Source organism: Pteropus medius, unplaced genomic scaffold (genome assembly GCF_902729225.1).
Source record: "Pteropus medius unplaced genomic scaffold, Ma_sr-lr_union100, whole genome shotgun sequence".
Lineage (NCBI taxonomy): Eukaryota > Metazoa > Chordata > Mammalia > Chiroptera > Pteropodidae > Pteropus > Pteropus medius.
Window position 1 is genome coordinate 3,832,051 of NW_024341894.1, and position 21,388 is coordinate 3,853,438.

General features: G+C 47.2%; 1 protein-coding gene and 1 long non-coding RNA gene across 2 annotated transcripts; one reads left to right on the forward strand and one right to left on the reverse strand.

The window, feature by feature from the left end:
* Positions 1–4,704: 4,704 nt before the first annotated feature.
* On the forward strand, positions 4,705–20,591 carry IGFBPL1 (insulin like growth factor binding protein like 1). Its single transcript, XM_039856304.1, has 5 exons — positions 4,705–5,210; positions 13,800–13,909; positions 14,687–14,803; positions 16,520–16,664; positions 19,648–20,591. Exons 1-4 carry the CDS (start codon positions 4,763–4,765, stop codon positions 16,658–16,660), a joined length of 816 nt encoding a protein of 271 aa, XP_039712238.1. The 5' UTR covers positions 4,705–4,762; the 3' UTR covers positions 16,661–16,664; positions 19,648–20,591.
* Positions 12,519–15,838, reverse strand: LOC120597669 (uncharacterized). The gene is made up of 2 exons (XR_005651429.1): positions 15,741–15,838; positions 12,519–13,580 (listed from the first exon to the last, which is right to left on the reverse strand). It is a non-coding gene; the product is annotated as an uncharacterized LOC120597669 (long non-coding RNA).
* Positions 20,592–21,388: the final 797 nt, after the last annotated feature.

Here is a 21,388-nt window from a genome sequence, read left to right on the forward strand (position 1 = left end):
TCTAAGAGGCTACCATGCTCTAGACATGCTCCTTTTTGAACCTGGAGTCAACCCTATGTGATGTGTTTCCTTTGCCCTTACTCATACTTTCTCATTTTAGTGTTGAATCCAAATATAGAACTTAACATGTATCTGGAGAATATTTCAACATTTGATTTCCCTCTACCATTCTAACCTATGCAAACATTCTTGAATATTGCTTCTCCTATCCAATGTACATTCATTCCTCTTTGAAGCTTTGGGGCATTTGAATACTTTTGCTGAATTCATCCAGGTTATTAATAAAACATTGACTAGAACAGAACCTTATGACACTCTACTAGAGGGCTCTTTCCAGGAGCCATGTAATGGTGCTGCAGTCAGCTGGCAGAGAGTTTCTACGCCAGGTTAGGAAGGGTTACTGTGTTTGAGCCCTGTTCTGAGCAGGGTTCAGAGTTCTGGTGACATGACAGAAGGAAATTCAGCAGTTCATCACAAAGGCCGTGCCTGTCTCCTCAGTGCCGAGAGCTTATCACAGGACAGCCTCTATTTATTATACAGACATATGGCTTAATTATTAAACTCAGAAACAAAAGAACCAGATATCTGGAAGACCTATTACAACTTCTCCATTAAGTAATATTGGAGGTTTTCTAGGTGGGTTTGACCCATGACTAAGAACATTCTTCCTCTCCCTGAAGAAAATAACCTATATTCAGATCCTGTCCCTTTGTCACAAACCAGGCTGACTCACCCTGCTGGCAGAATAAAGACAAACTCCTTAGCTGGGCATTCAATGACCTTTGTGATCTGTCCCCAATTTATCTTCCCAGACTGGACTCAATTCTGGATAAGTCCACAGGGACACATCTTATGCTTTCTTCTCAGGTTGGCCAAGATCCTGGCTTAAGCACAGTGTCCACCTGGGGAGGGTTTTGGTGCTTTTCAATTTATCACAGGTGGACTAGAGAATGAGGAAAGAGATTACTGCACCAGAAGGCTGGACAGATTGCTGGGATTGGGCCGCACAGGGACAGACAGGAGCAGCAGATTGGACCCACAAAGGACATTTCTAGAGCATAAACTGAAGGCCAACCAAACGGAAGCCTACTCTATACTTTGGCTGGTACAACCAGAAACCCACCCCAACTCTGTCCTGAAGAGCTGTGTGGCTTTGAGTAAGTCCCTTCCTATCCTGTGCTGCAGTAAGCCCCTCTGTAAGGTGAAGATGTCAGAGGTGGTCGCTAAAGACCCCTTCTCCCTGACTCAGCTCAAATGTCACCTATGTGAAGACTTGCCTAACTTCCCTCACCAACCCCATTGGTTCAGGCTGACTCACACCTCTGATCATTCTATGATCATCTGTATGCATTCCTCTTCTCTCCTCCTGATCAAGAGCGCCTTATCCCAGCACTTTGGCTCATTTGAATTATTAGAAAATATTTATTGAACTCATGAATGAGGAAGGTCATTTCTAGACCTGTAATCCCTGCATTGTCCACAAGGTGGCAATTTGCACCAGTGGCCACAACACATACCTTGCATTTTGGTGGAAGCCCTGGGAAAAGATGCTGAAGGGAAGAATGGAGAACCAGGAAGGACTTTCTGGGGACTCATCCTCTGGCTCCCTGGTGGGTATATGCTATCCTCTTTCCCTTCACATTTAAAGTGTCTGCCTGTCAGACAGCAATGCGGGCCTCAGCTACCAGTGTCAAGCCTGGATTCTATCATTTCCAAGCATCTCAGCTGGCCAAGCAAAGCCGGTGATCTGGCCCTCACTGATGTCCCCAGCCTCACCTCCTGAGCCTCGATACCCCAACACAGCACTGCTGCTGGGCTGAGCTTTCTCCTTGCTCCTAACTGTGCCGAGCTCTTGCTGGTCTCACGGTTTCAGGCACACTGTTCCCTCTCTCCACCCTCCTTCCAGACAACACCTACTGTCTCAAGTCTGTTGAGGAAGCGCCTTTTCCAGAAAGCCTCCTTGACTCTTGCCAGACAATAATAGTCGGGCCCCCAGTTCCTCCCCTGCTGAGTGAATTCATCCCCACTTTTTCTCATAGTGTTAGCTGGCATTCTGGAAACCAGAGTTCACTGGGCTATGGGTTTTCAGGCAGTTTTAAAAAGGAAATGGATGCCAATTACCTTCAAAGCTTTGGAATGTTTTCTCTGCCCAGAAACCACAGGCTCAGGGTTGAAAAAAGTCTTTTTGCTTTAACTCTCAAAGAGGCATGCTTACTTGATGCTCTCCCTATTACTTAAAAGGCATGTAGATCATGTGGAAATGTGCCTTTGCAACTGTGTATCCCAACCTGCATAAAGCACATGAATTTCATAGCAATGACACTGTTCAGTTACTGTTTCCTCAATGTTTGCATAAAAAGCAGGCGAATCATTCCTGTATATATTTAGTTTCTAATCATGACCATATTTTGTCCAGCCCAGGTCTCAGGGTCAGGAACTGTACCGTGGGAATGGCAGCTCAGTTAGAAGGACTTAAAGATCCTCTCACTCCATCCCTGATGCCTTGATCCCACCCATGATCCTTGCCCAGACTCATCTTCGAACTCCCCCACTGACAGGGAGCTCACTACCTCTGGAGCCGTCCATTCTCTCTTTGGACAGCCATGGCTATTTGAAAGTTTGAACTTACTAGGAAGGATGTCCCTGAAAAATCAGCATGGGGTTTATCTCTTTTGTTTTCAAGTCCTGCTTTATTCATTTAACATTATAAATTTCCCCTTCATATCATTATACAGTGTTGAATTTCTTCATATACATAACCACATATTTACAAATATGCCATCACATATGATATGCAATTTATAATTGCTATTTCACTAAACAATATATTACAAACACCTTTTTGTTTCAGTTAATCTACATCTCTTTCCTCATTTTCGACGCCCATATAACACGTAACACTCTATTGTTGGATGTACCATCATTTCTTTAATCATTGCCTATCAGTGAGCCTTTAGATTGTTTCCAATTTTTTTGCTGTAGTGACCAACTCCAGAATAAAATCTTCACACATAGTGATATTTCCTTAGGAGAGAAGGGCACAGAGGATCAAGGGATGTGAGCACTTTAAAAGGCCATTCCAGGAAAGACGGCAGCCTCCTGGTTGAAATCAATTGTTAATAAATACTAACAGGCCTGTTGGGTGCTATACCAACATCATTATATTTAGTTTTCATCCCAGGAAGCTTCACTCCAGGAAGCTTGACCATACCTGTCCTATGTGTCTGTTTGTAAAAGAAGAGCTGGAGCAGGCCAAGCCGCTGGCCCTGCTCTGACCACCACATAAAGTGGCTTCTGCTGGGGCTCCTTTTGCAGATAAGGACATCTCCTGAAAGACTGCAAACTGGGAAGGACCGAGGCTTGTAAAGCAAAATGGACGCCACCCAAGAATGCTGTAGCTGGTCTTCCCAGACTCCAAGAGACTTTCGCCATCAGAAGAGTTCAGAAAAAGAAAGAAAATAACAAGACAAATGAGAGCTAGGGGGCGAAGGCAAGAAAAGCCATCCATAAAGCCTGGTCTGAAAATCCCTCCCTCTGTCGATTGTCTTCACTTGGCCACACATCAAACTCCAGCAACCAGGACTCCCTTGGGTTTCTTGTCTGGGTCCCCTATCAGGACTGGGTGCACAGAGCCTGGCTCTGAGCAAGCATGGGGACCACATAAATAAATAAATGACTGCAAGAAGCTGTTCTACTGTGTCTTTCCAACACGAACTCTCCACTAGGTCACAGATATGCTGACGCTTATATGCCAGGACAACCAACAAAGCATTACTTATAATAACAAAAGGACCAAAAACAACTGATTCAATAACTACAGTTTTGTGAAATTAAAAGCTGTGGAAAGTTTAAGAGTCCGAGGCCAATCCAAAATATATTACCTTATATCATTACAACCCAAGTCATCTTGACCATGAGATACACCATGACTTTACGTAGCATTAAGGGGAGGAAGCAAATTAAATAATGCTCCATTGATTGCACAAGAAGCTAGATTTCAGAGATGATAAGAGGTGGGGAAACTATGGGAAATACCATAGGTGGAAAAACCAAGCGCAGAGTGATGTAAAGGGAATGCTAGAGAGAGAGAGAGAGAGAGAGAGAGAGAGAGAGAGAGAATGTGTGTGTGTGTGTGTGTGTGTGTGTGTGTGTGTGTGTGTGTGTGTGTGTGTGTGTGTGTGTGTGTGTGTGTGTGGCACGCGCACCTATATAATCAATCAAACGTGCCTTTATAGGCATAGAAAATTCCTGGATACACCAAGAAACTGATAACGAATGCCCTCTAGAGGCTGGGTTGGGGCACTGAGACACAGAGTCAAGGAAAACCCTCTTTTCATTGTTATATCCATTTGTAAACTCTGAAATTTTAAACGATGTAGTCCTTTCTTAAAATAAAACTTTGAAAACTTCTAAATGCCAAATAAAATGGCGCACCCTTCTGAGAGAATTAAGGCGCATAATGACTTCTGGAGCCAGCCTTGTACATAAAATACTGGTTTTACCATAGCGAGCTCGGGCAAGTCCCCCGCCCCGACTGCGTCTCAGTTTCCTTGGAAAGCTGGTCTCCGGGATATCGCACCAGCTGAGAACTGGGGCAGCTGGGAGCCCACCCCGGCGCGCTGGTCCCCGGCAGGGCAGCGTTCTTGGGCGCCCCGCCGTGCAAGCCCGGCCAATCAGCGGCCGCGGGGCGGGCGGGGTGGCGGCGCCGCGCGCGCAGAGCGCAGCGCGAAGCAGAGGCGCCACTGCCGTCCCGAAGCAGACCATGCCACGCTCACCCGTACTCTTCCTGCTGCTTCTCCTGCTGCTGCCGCCGCTGGCCCCGGGCCTCGGGCTCCTCGGCGCCGGCGGCCGGCGCCGGGAGTGCGGTCCGTGCCGGCCGGAGCGCTGTCCAGCACCCGTACGCTGCCCGGCGCCTGGAATTCCAGCGCGCGACGAGTGCGGATGCTGCGCGCGCTGCTTGGGCGCCGAGGGCGCGAGCTGCGGGGGACCGGCTGGCGCGCGCTGTGGCCCCGGGCTGGTGTGCGCGAGCCGCGCCTCTGGGGCAGCGCCCGAAGGCACCGGGCTGTGCGTGTGTGCGCTGCGCGGCGCCGTCTGCGGCTCCGACGGCCGCTCCTACCCCAGTGTCTGCGCCCTGCGCCTGCGCGCCCGGTACTCGCCCCGCGCGCACCTAGGCCACCTGCACAAGGCACGCGACGGCCCCTGTGAATTTGGTGAGTCTGGCTTCCGCCCCGCAGTGGAGAAGGTGAGACGGGTGGAAAACGAGGCACCCCGATCTTCTGGGGTGTGGGGCGAAGGATCTCCCCTGGACCTCGTTGGACGGTGCTGCCTGGGCCTCAGTTTTCTCTTTGGGAGCAGTTTTCCTTATCTGGCAGGGCGCTCAAGGAGACTGGAGCAGGAACCCACATCCTGCACCCTTCCTTACCAGGCTCCTGGAGACACTAGCCACCGAGCCGGTCGGAATTTGGTGAGCCTGCTGACTCTTGGTACTTAAGTGCTTGCTGATGGAGTTATTTGCAGGCCTGACATGTTTGCCTCCGTGAGACTGGGAGTTTGGGAGAGACGGGCCTCACTGAGTTCAAGTCCCTGAGGTCCAGAACCGGGCCTGGTCGGGGGTTAGATTGTTTGAATGGAGAGAGAGGGAAGGTGAAGATACTCGAGGAGGAGCTCCACGCCGAGACTCAGTAGTCACTGGCTGAACACCAGGGCTAGGGCCCTCCTGCAGGGTCCTGAGGGAGCTCCCACTTAGGACAGGTAAGACCCTGGGAGCCCTGCGCTTTGAAGAGATTATGATGCCCTCAGGGGCAGACCCGGGTTTTGTGGAGCTAAGGCTTATACAATTTGCAGGGTCCCACTTTAAGTAAAGGAATCCAAAATTAATCATTGCTGGGGACCTAGAAACTTAAGCTTTATTAACATCACAGTAAAGTCATCTATGGGTGTATATAATTTTTAAAAATCAAACAAAAATAAACCAAAACATTAAGGGTGCCCAGCAAAGCACCTGCCAACCCACTAGGTTTTGTAGAACTGCCCCTGTCTGTGCTGCCCGGGGACGGCTGTGGAGAGTCTAGGGTGAGTGAGCTGGTGGCTGGGGAGTCCCAAGGAGCCTGTATGGGGGTTCTGGCTCGTGCTTGGGGACCAGTCCGGACCTAAATACCTAAGTCAGTGTAATGATTCAGCTCCAGCAAGGAAGAATTGGGGGTGAAGGTAGGCCTTAACGGGCATTGGGAACTTTCTAATATTATTTTCCCTCAAGCATTCCAGGTAGATGTAGGTCCAAGAGACCCAACCGGTTGTTGGAGATGGGGAAGGAAGGCTCCTGTCGCAGAAACACGAAAACAGCGTGCAGTCCGTTGAGCACAGGAAGTCACCATTGGCTGTTCCTGATAGGGACTCCCATGGAGGAGCGAGCTCTGTGCTTCCCTGAGCAACCTTGGGCTGACCCCTTCCCCTCTCTGGGCCACATCAGCCCCTGGGGAGCTACTGTGGAGGTCCCTTCCACTTCCAACCTTTGTTTCTGCTCTGTGGCATTTAAACAGTCTTGTCTCCTTCCTTCTTCTAGTTCCTGTCACTGTTTTTTACAATCTGCTTTCCTCAGCAGTTAATTCACAGGCAGTTCTCTTTGTCTCCAGACAGGTAACTTTCACTCCACATGCAGGAGACATAAATGCTGACCAGGTAGGTTCCCAGAATCTAAACCGTGGGGATGATCTCAGATGATTTCTCCCTGGAGTGGTGTTCTCTTCCTAAGAGAGAGATGCCTTGAAGATATTTAGACCAAATCTACTATTATGCGGAGGAGACTGAGACTCGGGGGGATGGGGCAGGGGACTCAGCCAGGGTGACCAGTAAAGCCTGACCAGCTCCCAGGTCCCCAACACCCTGTTCAGTGCTCTTTCAGGACTTGATAGTGTTAAGTCAGGCAGGTGGTGGTTGCCATGGTTACCAGAGTGAGGCCAGATGGCAGATGGAAACCCCATACCCCTAATTCATTGAAAATTACCAAATGACAAGTAAATGTGACAGCCCCTCCACTCTGATCTATGGGATCTGAGGCCTACCTCAGGCACAGGCCTCAGGCGTAAAGACGTCCATGGGACCAAATGGAGGCAATTCAGAAGCTGCTTTTAATGATCCCATTAGTGACAGGCTCCAGGTTTCCCCAGAATTTACTTCTTCCCCACCTGAAATTGTGTCATCCATCACAGACCAGGCACTATTTTCCTATCACTTTTCGTCCTGAAATGTTGTGTGGCCCCCCCTGCCCTAGTGTCCCCATGAAGCATGAAGGTATGGATAGCGGGTTCTTTCCTAGCTAGCGAAGGCAAAGGCAGCACTTCACTGTGCTGCCCTAAAGCCATCCTCTATTCAGAGGACACAGCAGGAGCACTTTTTAACAATGCCCCTGGGGACCCCAGTTGATGGGAAGCAGACTGAGACAGAGCAGCAGCTGTTCTGCTTCAATATTGGTAATAAAATCACCCCTCCTCAGCTCCTCATCTACTCCTTCAATATGCGAGCTCCTAACTTTAATAGAATGAGGCCTCTGTAAACATATATTAGGTTCTGCACAGTGTGGGAGGTGTTCTTATACATGCCTCTGCGGGGCATTTAGGAACAATTTCAGGCTTAAACGCTTTCCTTTTCTCCTATGTCCTGAAACGCCCCAAAATGCCTAATAATGAGAGTATTCCTCTGATCAACACACACTTATTGAAGACCTACTATGTTCCCACATATGATATTCTTTACTGTTGGGTGGCATTCGCATCCCATCTTCTTACTCGGTTTTCACAACTACCCTGGCCAGGTCTCACTCCCATTTAATAGAAGGGAAAACAGGCTCACAGAAGGGAATTCCCTGGAGCTACACAGCTACTTCCCAGCTGAGGTGGGGCTCAAGCCTGGGTTTTCCTGGCTCTTTTCAGGTAAGGCCCGCCGGCAACCTGGGGAACCTAAGAAGAAAGGTGCCATGAATTGGCTACATTTGAGTCATGAGGGTTTCTCAGTCTAAATCCACCTTCCTAATTTTCCCCCCAAGGTTTGTTGCTGGTTCCTCTTTTTAGCACTGGGTGATGGCTCCTGAGAGGAACAGGCATACATTCATGGAAGGGGAAGCATCTGAGAGGAGCCTTGAAGGATGGGTAGAAAATTTCTGGTTGAAAAGAGATGGGGATGGAGAGGCACATCATGAACCAAAGCACGGAGGTAGGAGGTCCTGAGTCGAGTGTGAATCGTGGGCCTGCTGGGCAGCTACCCAGTGGGATGGTTGGGGGAGAGGATGAGGCCCCTGGTAGTTTAGGGCAGGGTCATTGCAAGCCTTGAATGCCAGGCTGATGGGTGAAGCTTCATTCTGTACTAAATTATTGGTTCCATTTCTCAGCTGTAAGGTGGCATGAAATTACGGTTGTTCTTATGTTGTTATTGCTGTCATTAAAAGGCTGTTGTGCCACATGTGCACCCTGACCATTTGCTAACATTGGGAGAGAGTGGCATCCTGCACACAGCAGGCTGATGTCGTGTTCTGAATTAGGTAGGAACAGGGTCCTGTGCCAATGTCCACCAGGACACTGAGCCCCCGAAGCTTCAGTCGGCTCCTGAGATCCTGAATCTTAGAAAATTCACCTCGGCTGAAATTCCAGCTCCACTTAGAAATCTCAGTCTTTGTGAGGCATGTGTTACCAGGTAACCAGGAGAGGCAGCGAATACCACTTTGTGAGAGGGACAAAGAAGGGGGTCCGTGTGCTCAAAAGCCTTTCATGCTGAGGGAGGGGTTTGAGGCGGAGGCTGCGGGGAGCAGGATTAAGCTGTTCCTCATTCCACATGCCAACGTGACTATTAGCATAAATTATCAGGGTTGTTCACTGCGTTGATCATGAAATTCTTTGGTTGTGTGCTTTTTCCTCTAGGCAGATGGGGTCCTGGGGGATGACTTTTGATATTCTTTCTTTCCTTGGCACCATTAACTTTTAAAGAAATCTCAGAGGCATTTGGGGAGATCTTTCATGCCAGCCATCAAGGACATACTTAGTTGACATGATGGGGGGACAGGCGACCACATGCTATAATAATAATATCAGTCCCTTTCATTTGTACAAATCCACAGTCACATCCATTCTTTCCCTTCACCCTAGAGGACATGGGCGGAAATCATCATCTTAATTTGTAGGTGAGGAGGAAATGGTTAGCAAATTGCCCAAGCTCCTGTGTTTGGTGACCAGACTCCTGGGGCCTTTGGGTTTCCCTGGGTACCATTTTGCCCACCCACCATGCTGCCTTTATTGGGGCACACCTGGGTGACTATTCTGTGTTATTTGATGAGTGGATCTGTGCCATCCCAGCATTTACAGGGCTGTTGCTGGCAGGAGGAGAAGGAAACAAGTATTGAGCAAGGAAAGGCTAGAGAGACAAAGCTGGCATATTCACAGACTGGACTGACCAGGCACCATGCTCCCCCTCTTGAAAGCCACATGACTCATCAAAGGCAGTTAGAAAGGAAAGCCCTGGCTCTTCCAAGAGAGAGGCAGCTCTGGCAACAGTAGGGCGAGAGGCTGTGCCCTGGGCTTGCCCGAGGAAGGGCTGTGGGCCGGGGCTTCTGGAACCTCCAGGCAGGGCCTGCTGGTAGGCCCGCTCATCAGAAGCCAATAGAGGGTCTCACGCAAGCAAAGCATCTTTGAGGAAACTACCCTTGAGGTGCTGAGTCCTCAGGTTTCTCCGTGGAAGCCTTTTGCAGTTTGCAGGGAGTCTGGTAACTGTTCCTCACAACAGCCTATGGGAAGGAAAAGGAAGGGAGAATGGATTTCCATACCCATTTTAAAGAAGAAGAAACTGAGGCCCAGTCACAGCACTGGGGTGTAGCAGAGACAGAATTTGAACCTGGGTTCCTCCTGCTTGTGGTAGTCATTGAGCACCCCAGTGCTGCCCTCGAATGAGCCCGTGGGGACAGTAGGACTGAGAATGCCCCGTTAGTGTTAAAGATACATCACTCAATGGTATCTTCATGAGATCTGTTCCCTTGGGATGATGCCTGGGGGGTTTCATTTCTGGACTGAAAAGAGTCAGCATAGCAGGGTATCCTTAGACAGGCCTGCTGGTGGGGTTGGCCATTAGCTGGTGTCTGGGAACTGGGATTTCGGGAGGCACCCCCGCCATGCCCAGAACTGCTGAGGGTGGCTCACTGCACCTGAATTGTACGAAGGATAGCTGCACACCTGCTTTCCTTCTGGGAGACTGGAGTTCGGGTATGTAGTGGGCAGAGGGTGCCTTGGTGACTGGCCCCCAATAAAAACCATCAGGCACTGAATCTCAGTGAGTTTCCCTGGTAGATGGCATTTTGCACATGTTGTTACGATTCACTGCTGAGGAATTAAGCAAGCCCTGTGTGACTTGCTGGGAGAGGCTCTTGGAGGCGTGCACCTGGTTTCCCCTGTCTTTGCCCCTTGAGCTTTTTCCCTTTGCTGGTTTGCTTCGTCTCCTTTCACTGTAATAAAACATAGCTGTGAGTAAAACTGAGTCCCGTGGTCCTCCTGGCAAATCATTGAACTTGGGGTTGCCTTGGGGACCCCCGATACAATCCCTAAGGAATTCTTTCTTGTGCTAGAATGGAGTCCATACAGAATAACAACTGCTTCCTTTAAAAAATTCGTGTGAAGTTAATGGACTTGGGGTGCCTGGGTTTGAGTCCCCACTCCTCCAAGCATGTTCCCTTTCTGAGCCTTGGTTTTCTCTTTTGTAAAATGGGGATAAATGCAGGGCTGGTGTGAGCACGAAAGAGTAGTGTATGCGGAAGTGTCATGTAAGGAGAAGGCGAGGTACTGAGGACAGAGCTCAGAGCCTGGTCCCTGGGCTCATGCATAGCCTTGTCCCACCATTTAGGGCTGGGTGACCCTGGCTAGCTTCCCCAGCAGGCAGCTGGCAAGACTGCCAGAAAAATCAAATGGGTTGATAATCTGTTTAAGCCGAAGAGGAGTGCCTGGCACACAGCAGGCTCTCGGTGTCAGCCCGTGGCGTTATTACCGCTGTTACTACTACGATGATGATGACGGATTGTAAAGAGCTGATGTGGATAAAGATATTTTCAATTTAAAATCAGACATGTTAAAATTAAAAACAGATTACTATGACAAAGAGACACATTAGGGAATTTTTCAAGATAACTGAACTGTTCTATATCTTGGCTATGGCAGTGGTTTCACGACTCGATGCATTTGTCAAAACTTAGAACCGTATACCAGAAAGAGTGATGCACATTTAAAAATTAAAAATTCCAATGTCACTTTATCATCAAAAGCAGGGGGCTCTTTTGTAAAGGAAATGGTATTTTCTGCCACAAAGTCAGTGGCGAACACGGTATTTCCAAAATAGTCTTTCTTAGTTGTAGCTGAGGGAAGAGAGGGAGATGGAAATGTGAAGAAAGGTGAAATGTGATTTACTGGTTTATTCATTTAGGCCTGAAAGGGATTGATGAAATCTCATTTAAAATTTATGACTTTACGTGAACGAAAGTAAAACACGTTAATCGAGTGTCCTTTTGAAATCCATTGAAGGCTTCGGATGCCGGAATTAAGATGCTGTTCTGATTGTTCCCACAGTGAGCCATTCGGGGACTGCTTTGGGCTCCAGAGGAGGCAGTGCTGGCAGGAGGGTGTGAATAAATCAGACTTTCTTTGTCACCTGTATAGACGGGGCTCCTGCCAGAGAGCAGAGGTGCTGGCAGGAGGATGTGAATAAATCAGACTTTCTTTGTCACCTGTACAAGACGGGGCTCCTGCCAGAGAGCAGGGGTGTTGTGGTTCTTTGTGGCAGCCAGGCAGGTGGCTGGGGCGTATCGGGCAGTGTTAGAAGCTTAGGACCTTGGTTCACTGGGAGGACTTTGACTATACTCAGGGATGTGGTAGGAGTTTGGTGTTTGGAGGGCAACGAAATGGGCACAACCAAAGGAGTGGGCTGATCAGGCTGAGGGCAAAGAAAGCAGCCTGGTGGGGAGGAAGGCAGTGTCCGTATTCAACTCACTGGAGGCCCTTGGGGCACCCAGGTGGCTATAGGGCTCCAGAGGTCAATAGGTGGGAGTTACAGGGAGGCAGATTTTAGCTCCAGGTGAAGACAGGCTTTCTTACCAGCCGAGCCCTCCAAGGATGGAAGGGCCTGGCCGCACAGGTGGTGAGCATTCTGTCACTAAAGCAGTGCCCGTGGAGGCTAGATGAGCACATCACAGATAATCAGGCACAGGATCTTGGGGAGTTGTATCCCTCCAATTTGAGACTCTATGGCCATAAGACAATTTTCCAGAGATTTTTTGGCACTGGCTGGACAAGGTCTGCTTCCCAGTCTGTCTGAAGGACGAGACCAGTTTAATTTCTACACCCTTTCATTCTTCTCTCTCTCCCCTCTTCCTTTGGCCTCCTGTCTCCCTCATTTTGTTCTACTTTTCCCCTCCAAGGCTGGCCTGAAAGGCTGCCCTTGGGTCACCAGGCAAAGTCCCAGAAGTCCACAGACTCTGCAGTTGAATGGCCCGAGAATAGATGTGTTTGCTCTTTTATTTGTCGTGTATTTCTTCATTCAGTCATATGTTTACCAGACCTGCTCCTGACCCCCACTTGCATGTCATATTAACTTAAACCATCACTTCTACACTCATCACATGGTTAGATCAGCTCAATAGCCCTGTGGAGCAGGGGGTATTATCTGCATCTTACAGACAAGCAAAACCAAGTACAGAGCATTTTCCTCACCAGGGCTCCACGTTGCACCTTGCCCAAGACACTGTAGGGCCGAGCGTGCCTTCTTGTGCAGGTGAGACCAAATGGAAGCACCTGGCCTGCAAGGCAGGCTATGATTCAGCTGGTCAAAGAGGTGCAGACCCTCTGCTCCTAGCCTAGGCACATTCCCTCTAAGCCCTACAGGATGGGAAGCCATCCATCTGTGGAGCTGGGGAGTACATTCTATACAAAGGCAGGTACACTGAGGGGCTGGATGGAGGGCCTGAAGGCTGAAGCCAATGGACTTGATTCTTTTAGAACAGAGCAGATGCCAGGCACAAGGAGGAGGGCAGAGTGTGGGGTATCAGCTAAGAATTTCTTACTCAGATTCCTACATGCTTTCTGGTCCCATGTAGCCAGCCCACACCCTTCTCTCCTTGCTGTAATGTTCTGGCAGCCTAGATCCACATTGCCTGATTCCCAGTCTCTCCATGGCTTCCAGGTGCAAAGCTTTGCCTCCCACCCCACGGGAAGGTGTGTGGGGCGGGGGAGGCCTGGGTATGGACTATGATATGCAAATGGGCATCTTGAACGGACTGCAGGGAGTCTCAGCTCCAGGGGGGCTGCAGCTGTCCTACATGGCATTATTCTTTGAAACACCCTCCCTCCCTGTGAAAGGAGAAAAGCCCATCTGTTAGAAGACTCTGCTGTCAGTGAAGTGACACTAGCCCCTCCCGGATCCTGCCACCCTGTTGTGTAGTTGAGCTGAAAGCAGATGGCAGCCGGGGGGCCCTGGAAGGGAGTGTGACGAGACAGGAGCTCTGCCACTGACGTCTTGGGTGACTTTGGGAAGTCGCCTTTCCTCTCCGGACCCCCGCTGTCCTGTTGGTAGAACAAAAGTGATGGGTGAGGAAACAAGCAGGTCTAAGGCAAACTCTCTTCCACGATTCCCTGCCTGAGAGTCCGTTTTTTCTGTGTGGAGAGATTTCGTCCGCCACTGCTCCCCTCACGTTAGACTATCCCAGCAGGCTCTGCACCCCAGAAGTGGGGTGCTTGGGACCTGGCAGAGGAGTAAAGTTGTGTTCCCTTGTCTTCTCCCAGCTCCTGTGGTCGTCATTCCACCCCGGGGTGTTCACAACATCACCGGGGCACAGGTGTACCTGTCCTGTGAGGTGAGGGCTGTGCCTCCCCCAGTCATCACGTGGAAGAAGGTATTTATATTCAAGAACTCTGTGTGTGTGTGTGTGTGTGTGTGTGTGTGTGTGTGTGTGTGTGTGTGTGTGTGTGTGAGAGAGAGAGAGAGAGAGAGAGAGAGGAGGAGAGAGAGAGAGTGCTCAGAGTCATGTAAATGTTTTTTAAGTATGTTTGTGTATATATCTTTACATGTGGATCAGAGGATTTTAAAAGGATATCTTATATACACCACTTCTGTGCCTCCAGGTTTATGCCTCAGACTTTTACCCTAAAGCTCTCCCCACGGAACAGGAGTTGCCATCCTTCCTGTGCCATTTGCTCCCTTGGCCACTTAGCTGTCTAGAAAGTCCTGCTGTTTATCTAGCTTAGACCAGCTAGAGTGAAGCTAGAGCCTACTTCATTGGATCTGGCTTTTAGAAAGACAGCTGGTAGAAGATGACCCAATGATATTCCAAAATTAGATCTTCCTGCAGATTAGTTTTTGAGAGACTAGCGTGGATCACAGCATAGGTTGTCCCTGTGTCTCAACAGCCCCGAGAAGGGCCGTGGAATTCTGAACTGCTTCTGCAAGGTAGTATAGTGGTGGTGTCCGCATCTTTGCTGTCTGTCCATCAGTGTGTGCTGTCTGTACAGCACACTGTTTTAAAATTGACTGATATTTTAGTAAGAATAAGAGACACAGGAGTTTTGACCTTCGAGTCAGTGGAATAATGAAGACAGCAAGATATCTGTGGGATGGTTCATATCCAGAAATGCTTTTTCTAAACCACTCCTGGTTTTCCTGTCCTCTTTAGGTCACACGGTCCCCCGAGGGCACCCAGGTGCTGGAGGACCTGCCTGGGGACCACGTCAACATAGCTGTCCAGGTGCGAGGGGGCCCTTCTGACCATGAGGCCACAGCCTGGATTTTGGTGAGTATCTCATTTGTTTAGGATTACTGCCTATTATTGACTGGCTCTTATAAAGCACTCTTTATATTTCTATAACACATTACATGTTTCAGAACTGCGCTTAGCCATTTCTCATTGGATGCTACAATAAGTGTGGGGAAAGCAGGGTAGGTAGTATGACTCCTGTGGGTGTAAGTGATCTTCATTGGCAGGCAGAATTATGGCTCTGGAAAGATGTGCATGACCTAATACCTAGAACCTGTGGGTACGTTCTGTGACACGGCAAGAGGGAATTAGGGTTGCAGATGGAATGAAGGTTGCTAATCAGCTGATTGTAATAAGGAAGTTACCCTGGATCATCTGCGTGGGCCCAGTGTAACCATGAGTCCTTTAAATGTGGAAGAGGGAGACAGAAGAAAGAGAGCCAGAGAGATGGCAGTGTGAGAAAGATATGACCCATCTGCTGGCTTTGAAGATGGAAGAGGGGGCCACAAGCCAAGGAATGCAGGCAGCCTCTAGACTGGAAAAGGCAAGAAATGGGTTTTCCCCTAGGGCCCCTAGAAAGAAGGCAGCCCTGCTGACACCTTGGTTTTAGCCCACCGAGACCCATTCGGACTTCTGATCTCAGGAGCCGTACATAATAAATGTGTGTTGTTTTAAGCCATTAAGTGTGTGGCAATTTGTTACAGCAGCCATAGGAAACTAGTAAGTTGCCCAAGACCACATGGCTAATGAGGAGGGAAGATGGCACATTCACGTCCTTTCATGGCTCTTCTGTGCCACTTGCTGCAGTTTTGCTAAGATGAGGGAATGCCATGTGGTTGAAGGAGCACTGGAGTGATGAGACGGGTCTATGTTGGGCAAGGCATTCTTCCTCTCTGAGTTTCAGTGTCCACAATTGTAAAAAAGGACTGGACAGCATCCAAGGGCCTCATGACTGTAACAGTCTGTGACTTACCTGCGAGCTTCCTGTAACATGAGAATAAAGATGCTCCCCCTTCACCCACAGTCGATTTGAGATCGAAACGAGATGGTATGCATAAACTCTCGCCAGCTTCTAGAGTGACTCGCACTTGATAGAGCTTGCTGTAAAAAGGGAAGGCAAGAGAGGAGAGAGAACAGATATGAGTCTGCTCTGCAGGGGCAGGAGAACAGGCTGCCCTCCGGGGGTGTCTTCCTCACTGCACCCCATCTCTGCGAGGTTTGGTGACTCTTCTGCACCCAGCTCAGGGACTCAGAATGCAGTCAAGCCCATGGCTTTTTCAACTCTAGAAAAACTCTAGAGCCTCAATGTCCACAATTGTAAAAGGAGGGCTTTGGGCTGGACAGCGTCCGAGGGCACGGTGACCTTAACATTCCCTACTTTATTACAAGAAAATGTGGAGAAAAAGTTATCTCAGGTGTTAAGGCTGCCTCCATTGGGAGCACTTGTACAGTAGATTTTTGTTCATTTGCAGCATTTTCTTTATAATCTATACCTATCACCTTCAATAAGAGCATCAGGTAGCTCACAGTAAAAGGCAAGAATGCAGGGGAAACACTAAAATGAGAGGCATGATGGAGAGGGTACTGAGAAGAAAATTGAATTCTTCCTTGGCAGCCAAAGCAAGAAGAGAAATAGAGTGAACTCTAGCTTCTTTTGAAAAGGAATAAGTGTTCAGACATATTAAGACTAAATAAGGAATTGATTTTGCTGTGCCATATAGCACTGTATAAACTTGCCTGTTTTATTTCTAGATCAGCCCTCTGAGAAAGGATGACGAGGGAGTATACCAGTGCCATTCGGCCAACGCAGTCGGGGAGGCCTTGTCCTATGGCACGGTGACAGTTATCGATCTGAGTACACCCACCTTTCCAGCTGCAGATGACCGCATGTGACGGAGTAAGGACATGTTCTGTCATTTTCAGTATTGATACACCTGTGTCACAAGAGATTGAAATGGCTTATAAGATGTGTAATAAAAAAAGAAGAAAAATACATAAATCAAGGAAACTAGAGGAATGCAAAACAAGAGGAGGAATATATTGCAGTTAGCCAGTAGAATCTCTAGTATGTTCTACAGGCATATCACTCTGGGCTTCCCACCTAGCGTGCAAGTCAAGAGCTGTGAACATTATGCGCATTCATAGGTGAAGAGGACCAGTCGATTCTTTCTGTTTCTGAGACTGAACAGACTATTTCCTACAGATCCTCCTAGAGAGGGCACTGAGAGGGCAGACATTGTCACTGTGACAGCACCCATGTGAAAAGATGCCCGGAAAGGAGATAATGTGAGCTTCATTTGTCTGTGTCCAGGTTCCTCCTTGTCAGCAGCTCTGGCATCTCTAGGCTGTGCCTCCCTGTCCTCAACATTGTGCTTGCTTAGCAGCACATCCGCAAAGAATCTGTGTTGCCCCAGGCCAGGTGGCCCTTAGGCCTCATAGTCACCTGGGTGAGAGTTGGGGCTGAAGCTTCCCCCCACCAACAGGCGGACTGTGAACTTAGGAAACGAATCCCTTTATTAGCCAGACTTTGCTGCTTAACAACCCCCCAAATCTCGCTGGTTCATGACCACCACCATTTATCTCTTGCTCACGTTCCATGTCATAGGCGTACTGTGGGTTGGCTGTGACTCCATTCCATGTGTCTTCTCACATGGAGACCCAGCTGGAGGAGCAGTTCCAATGTGGAATACGGCCAAGCACACAATCCCATTTGAATGTTCTGCTTGGATGTGGTATATGTCACATCTGCTTAAGTCCATTATCCAAAGCAAGTCACATGGCCACACCCAGCATTATTGGGGTTGGGGGATGTCTGCTTCTCTCACAGGAGGCCAAGGTCAGGGAGGTGTGATCCTCTTACAGGATCGGATGAAGGAATAGTCGCAAACACCATCACCAAGGCCCACTGACAAGTTTTTAATAGAGCAGGAGAAATTAAACAAGTTTAACAGTTTATGAAAAGCGAGATTTTGCTGTGGTTGTAATCCGTATTATTCCGTATTTAGCTGCCATCTCCTGTGTACAGGCCTTACATCAGATCTGTAGGGAATGCACAGAAAACTGAAAAGTGGATGTAATTAAAGCACAAGGAATGCAATATTAAGGAAATGTGGGGCATATGTGAGTTTGAGGCAAGAGAAGTGACTTAGAACTGGGGAAATAAAGGAAGACTTTGCTGTGGTTTCTTAAGGGGTTGATGGATGGGTGAGTGCAAGTAGTAAGAGCTCCTAGAAATGGAGAGGAAAATAGAAGGTGTAAAACCGTCAAATTAAAATTCAGTTAGGTGACTTAAAGTTGCCCTCCTGATACTTGACGTTTTGTTTGATGTGTATGTGTGTGTGTTGCTATAAATATGTAACAAAAAGTCAAGTATTAGAACTTTTTGTCCTTTACATTTATACGTGTGTACATATATATGTACGTATATGTATGTTTTAACATATATTTCATTTTTTATATATATAAGTATAAATATGTATGTACTTTTTTTAAAAAACAAATGATGCCAGGCTATGAATATAGTGTATTATAAATGAGTTTTCAAAAGGGAGCCACAAAGAACCATAAAATTTTAAGACCATTGCTACAGCGCAGTTCTTTTTTATTTTTATTTTTATTTTTCAATTAAAGTTAATTTCAATAATATTCTTTATTAGTTTCAGGTATACAGCGTAGTGGTTAGACATTTACATAATTTATGAAATGATTCCCCCCAATTAGTCTAGTGCCCATCTGGCATTATACATAATTATTACCTTTTTATTAACTATATTCCCTATGCTGTACTTCACATCCCCATGACCGTCTTGTATTTTGTATTTCTCAATCTCTTCATCTTTTCACCCAGCCCCTTAACCCCTCTCCTATCTGGCATCACTCGTTTGTTCTCTGTATCTATGAGTCTGTTTCTGTTTTGTTTGTTTATTTTGTTCTAAATTTAGGTTCTACATATAAGTGAAATCATATGGTATTTTTCCTCCTCTTTCTAACTTATCTCACTTAGCATAATATTCTCTAGGTCCATCCACGTCATTGCAAATGATAAGATTTCATTATCTATGGCTGAGTAATATTCCATTTTACACATGTACCACATCTTCTTTATCCAATTGTCTATTGATGGGCACTTAGGTTGTTTCCATATCTTGGTTATTGTAAATAGTGCGGCAGTGAACATAGGGGTACATGTATCTTTTCGAATTAGTGTTTTGTTTTTCTTTGGATAAATATCCCAAAGTGGAATTGCTGGGTCATAAGGTAGTTTTATCTTTAACTTTTTGAGGAACCTCCAAACTGTTTTCCATAGTGGCTGTACCAATTTGCAATCCTACCAACACCGCCCAGGGGTTCACTTTTTACCACATCTTCGCCAACTCTTGTTTTTTGATTCATTGATGATAGCCATTCTGACAGGTATGAGATGATATCTCATTGTGGTTTTAATTTGCATTTCTTTGATGATTAGTGATGTTGAGCATCTTTTCATATGTCTATCAGCCATCTGTATATCCACTTTGGAGAAATGGTCACAGCCCAGTTCTTGAGTCCTCTCTATAACATGCACTATCGACCAGCTCTTGCTTGCATACCTCCAGAGATACAGAGCTCACTACCACAAGACAACCATCTTTGGATTTTCCAGCTGTTGGAAGTTCTTCTTCATATTAAGCTGGAATCTGCCTCCCTGAAATGTCCACTCACTGGTTATACGTGTACTTCTGGGTCCCCACAGGGCCCCTCTTCTTCCCACCCACACTATTCCTTGCTAGGGAGAGATCTAAAGTTAAAGACCATTTATTTCCCACCCCCCTCCATTTAACACATGGTTGACTGTGACAGAGCAGGCTTCTTTTCTCTAATTTTTTTCTCTTTTCTTATAGGTCTTAAAAATATTGATCACAGGATGACAGAAAAGTCAAGCCGTGGATCATTTTGCTTTGTGAAGAATTGGGACAACTGTGTTTGTAGGTTAACCCTTTTGTATGTTTTTAAAAATTAGATGCAAACTAGATTCATACACAGATGTAGTTTTTAGCAGGGAAAACACTGGGAAAACAGACTGCATGTAGCTTTTTTATACTTTTGAAATGAATCGCTCTGTGAGAATTTTTTTTAACTACTCTCTCCCAGGGAAGATCACTTTGTGACATAATCGTAATTCTAAAGGGCTGAACGAGGCATGTGTCAGCTCTGACTCTTACCTCATTTGTCTGTGTGTTATAGGAGGATGGGGCGGAGGCGGGGGGAGGCCGGGGTTCCCTTTGCCTGACTTCTAACTTGCTATGTGACCTAGACAGGTCCTTCCCTTCACTGGGCCTAGGTCTCTTCACCTGTGAATATGGCATTTGGACTGGATGTTACCCATGTCCCTTTGAGCCCTGCCATACTACAGTAAGATGGCTCTATGGAAAAAATACAAGAAGTGTGGTCTTAGCATTCTTTTTAAAGTAGCTATTTCCTCCAAAATAAATGCCACTGCTTCATACTAGGGTGTGAACAGCTGGCAATAGCTCTTCTATTCCTGCCATTTTCCCATTTTAAAAAGATTTAGTCCTAAATGGGACACTTGACCAGACTCAGAAGTACCTTTGGCTGGGCATTTGGGGACCAAGACATCCACTTGTTAACAAGCCCAGCATTCACTAATCAGATGGGCAGTGGAGACCTGGCTTCTGGACACCAAATTGTAAAAACAGGGTCAGATGCTCTCTCTGGGCTGAGTAATTAGAGTGTAGTAGAATATGTTTTACTTAGAGGTGTTTTGACTTCACCCAAGAATAAGGCAGGCTGTCTTTTCTTTCTTTCTTTCTTTTTTCTTTCTTTTTTTCTTTCTTTCTTTTCTTTTCTTTCTTTCTTTCTTTTCTTTCTTTTCTTTCTTTTCTTTTCTTTTCTTTTCTTTCTTTCTTTTCTCTCTCTCTCTCTCTCTCTCTCCTCCCTCCTCCCTCCTTCCTTCCTTTTTCTTTCTTTTTTTAATGAAGAAAGAAAGAAGGAGAATATTTAATATCTGGGCTAAAAATCAGATCCCTTGGGTGAGTAAAATTTCTTAAAGTCAGAATTGGGAACTCACATATGACTAGTCTTTAAAGTTCATGAAGCACTTTTCTACCTGTGGTGACTTCCCAACTCTGGGATGGCAGGCAGGGAAAGTAATAATGTCCCTTCCCCTTTTATAGATGAAGAAACCAGGCTCTGAGAGTTAAGTGCTTTCCCAGTGTCTGAAGTCCTCTGAGAAGGACCAGAACTCAGGGCACCTGGCTCTCTGTGGCACCCTGTTCACTCCGTGTGTCACTACTCAGGATAATCTTATAACTGTGTAAGGGAAGATGCTGCCAGTCCCACAGGTTCCAGGGATTATTATCCAGGTCCATGTCGACTTTTAAAGCTCACCCTCATGCAACCCACAGTGGGTATGACATTTTGGGGTCCTTTTTGGAATCGCATTTTCTGCCTTTATGGCTGACTGTTCCACATCTGAAATAGTGATGTTCTGCATAGCAGGAGGCTGGCCTGGGAATCCAGAAACATGAGGTCCTTTTGGGAATTCACCCCTGGCTTGCTGTGTGACCCTGAGTGAGTCACCTTCACTTTCTGGACCTTAGTTTCCTCATTTGAATTAGAAGG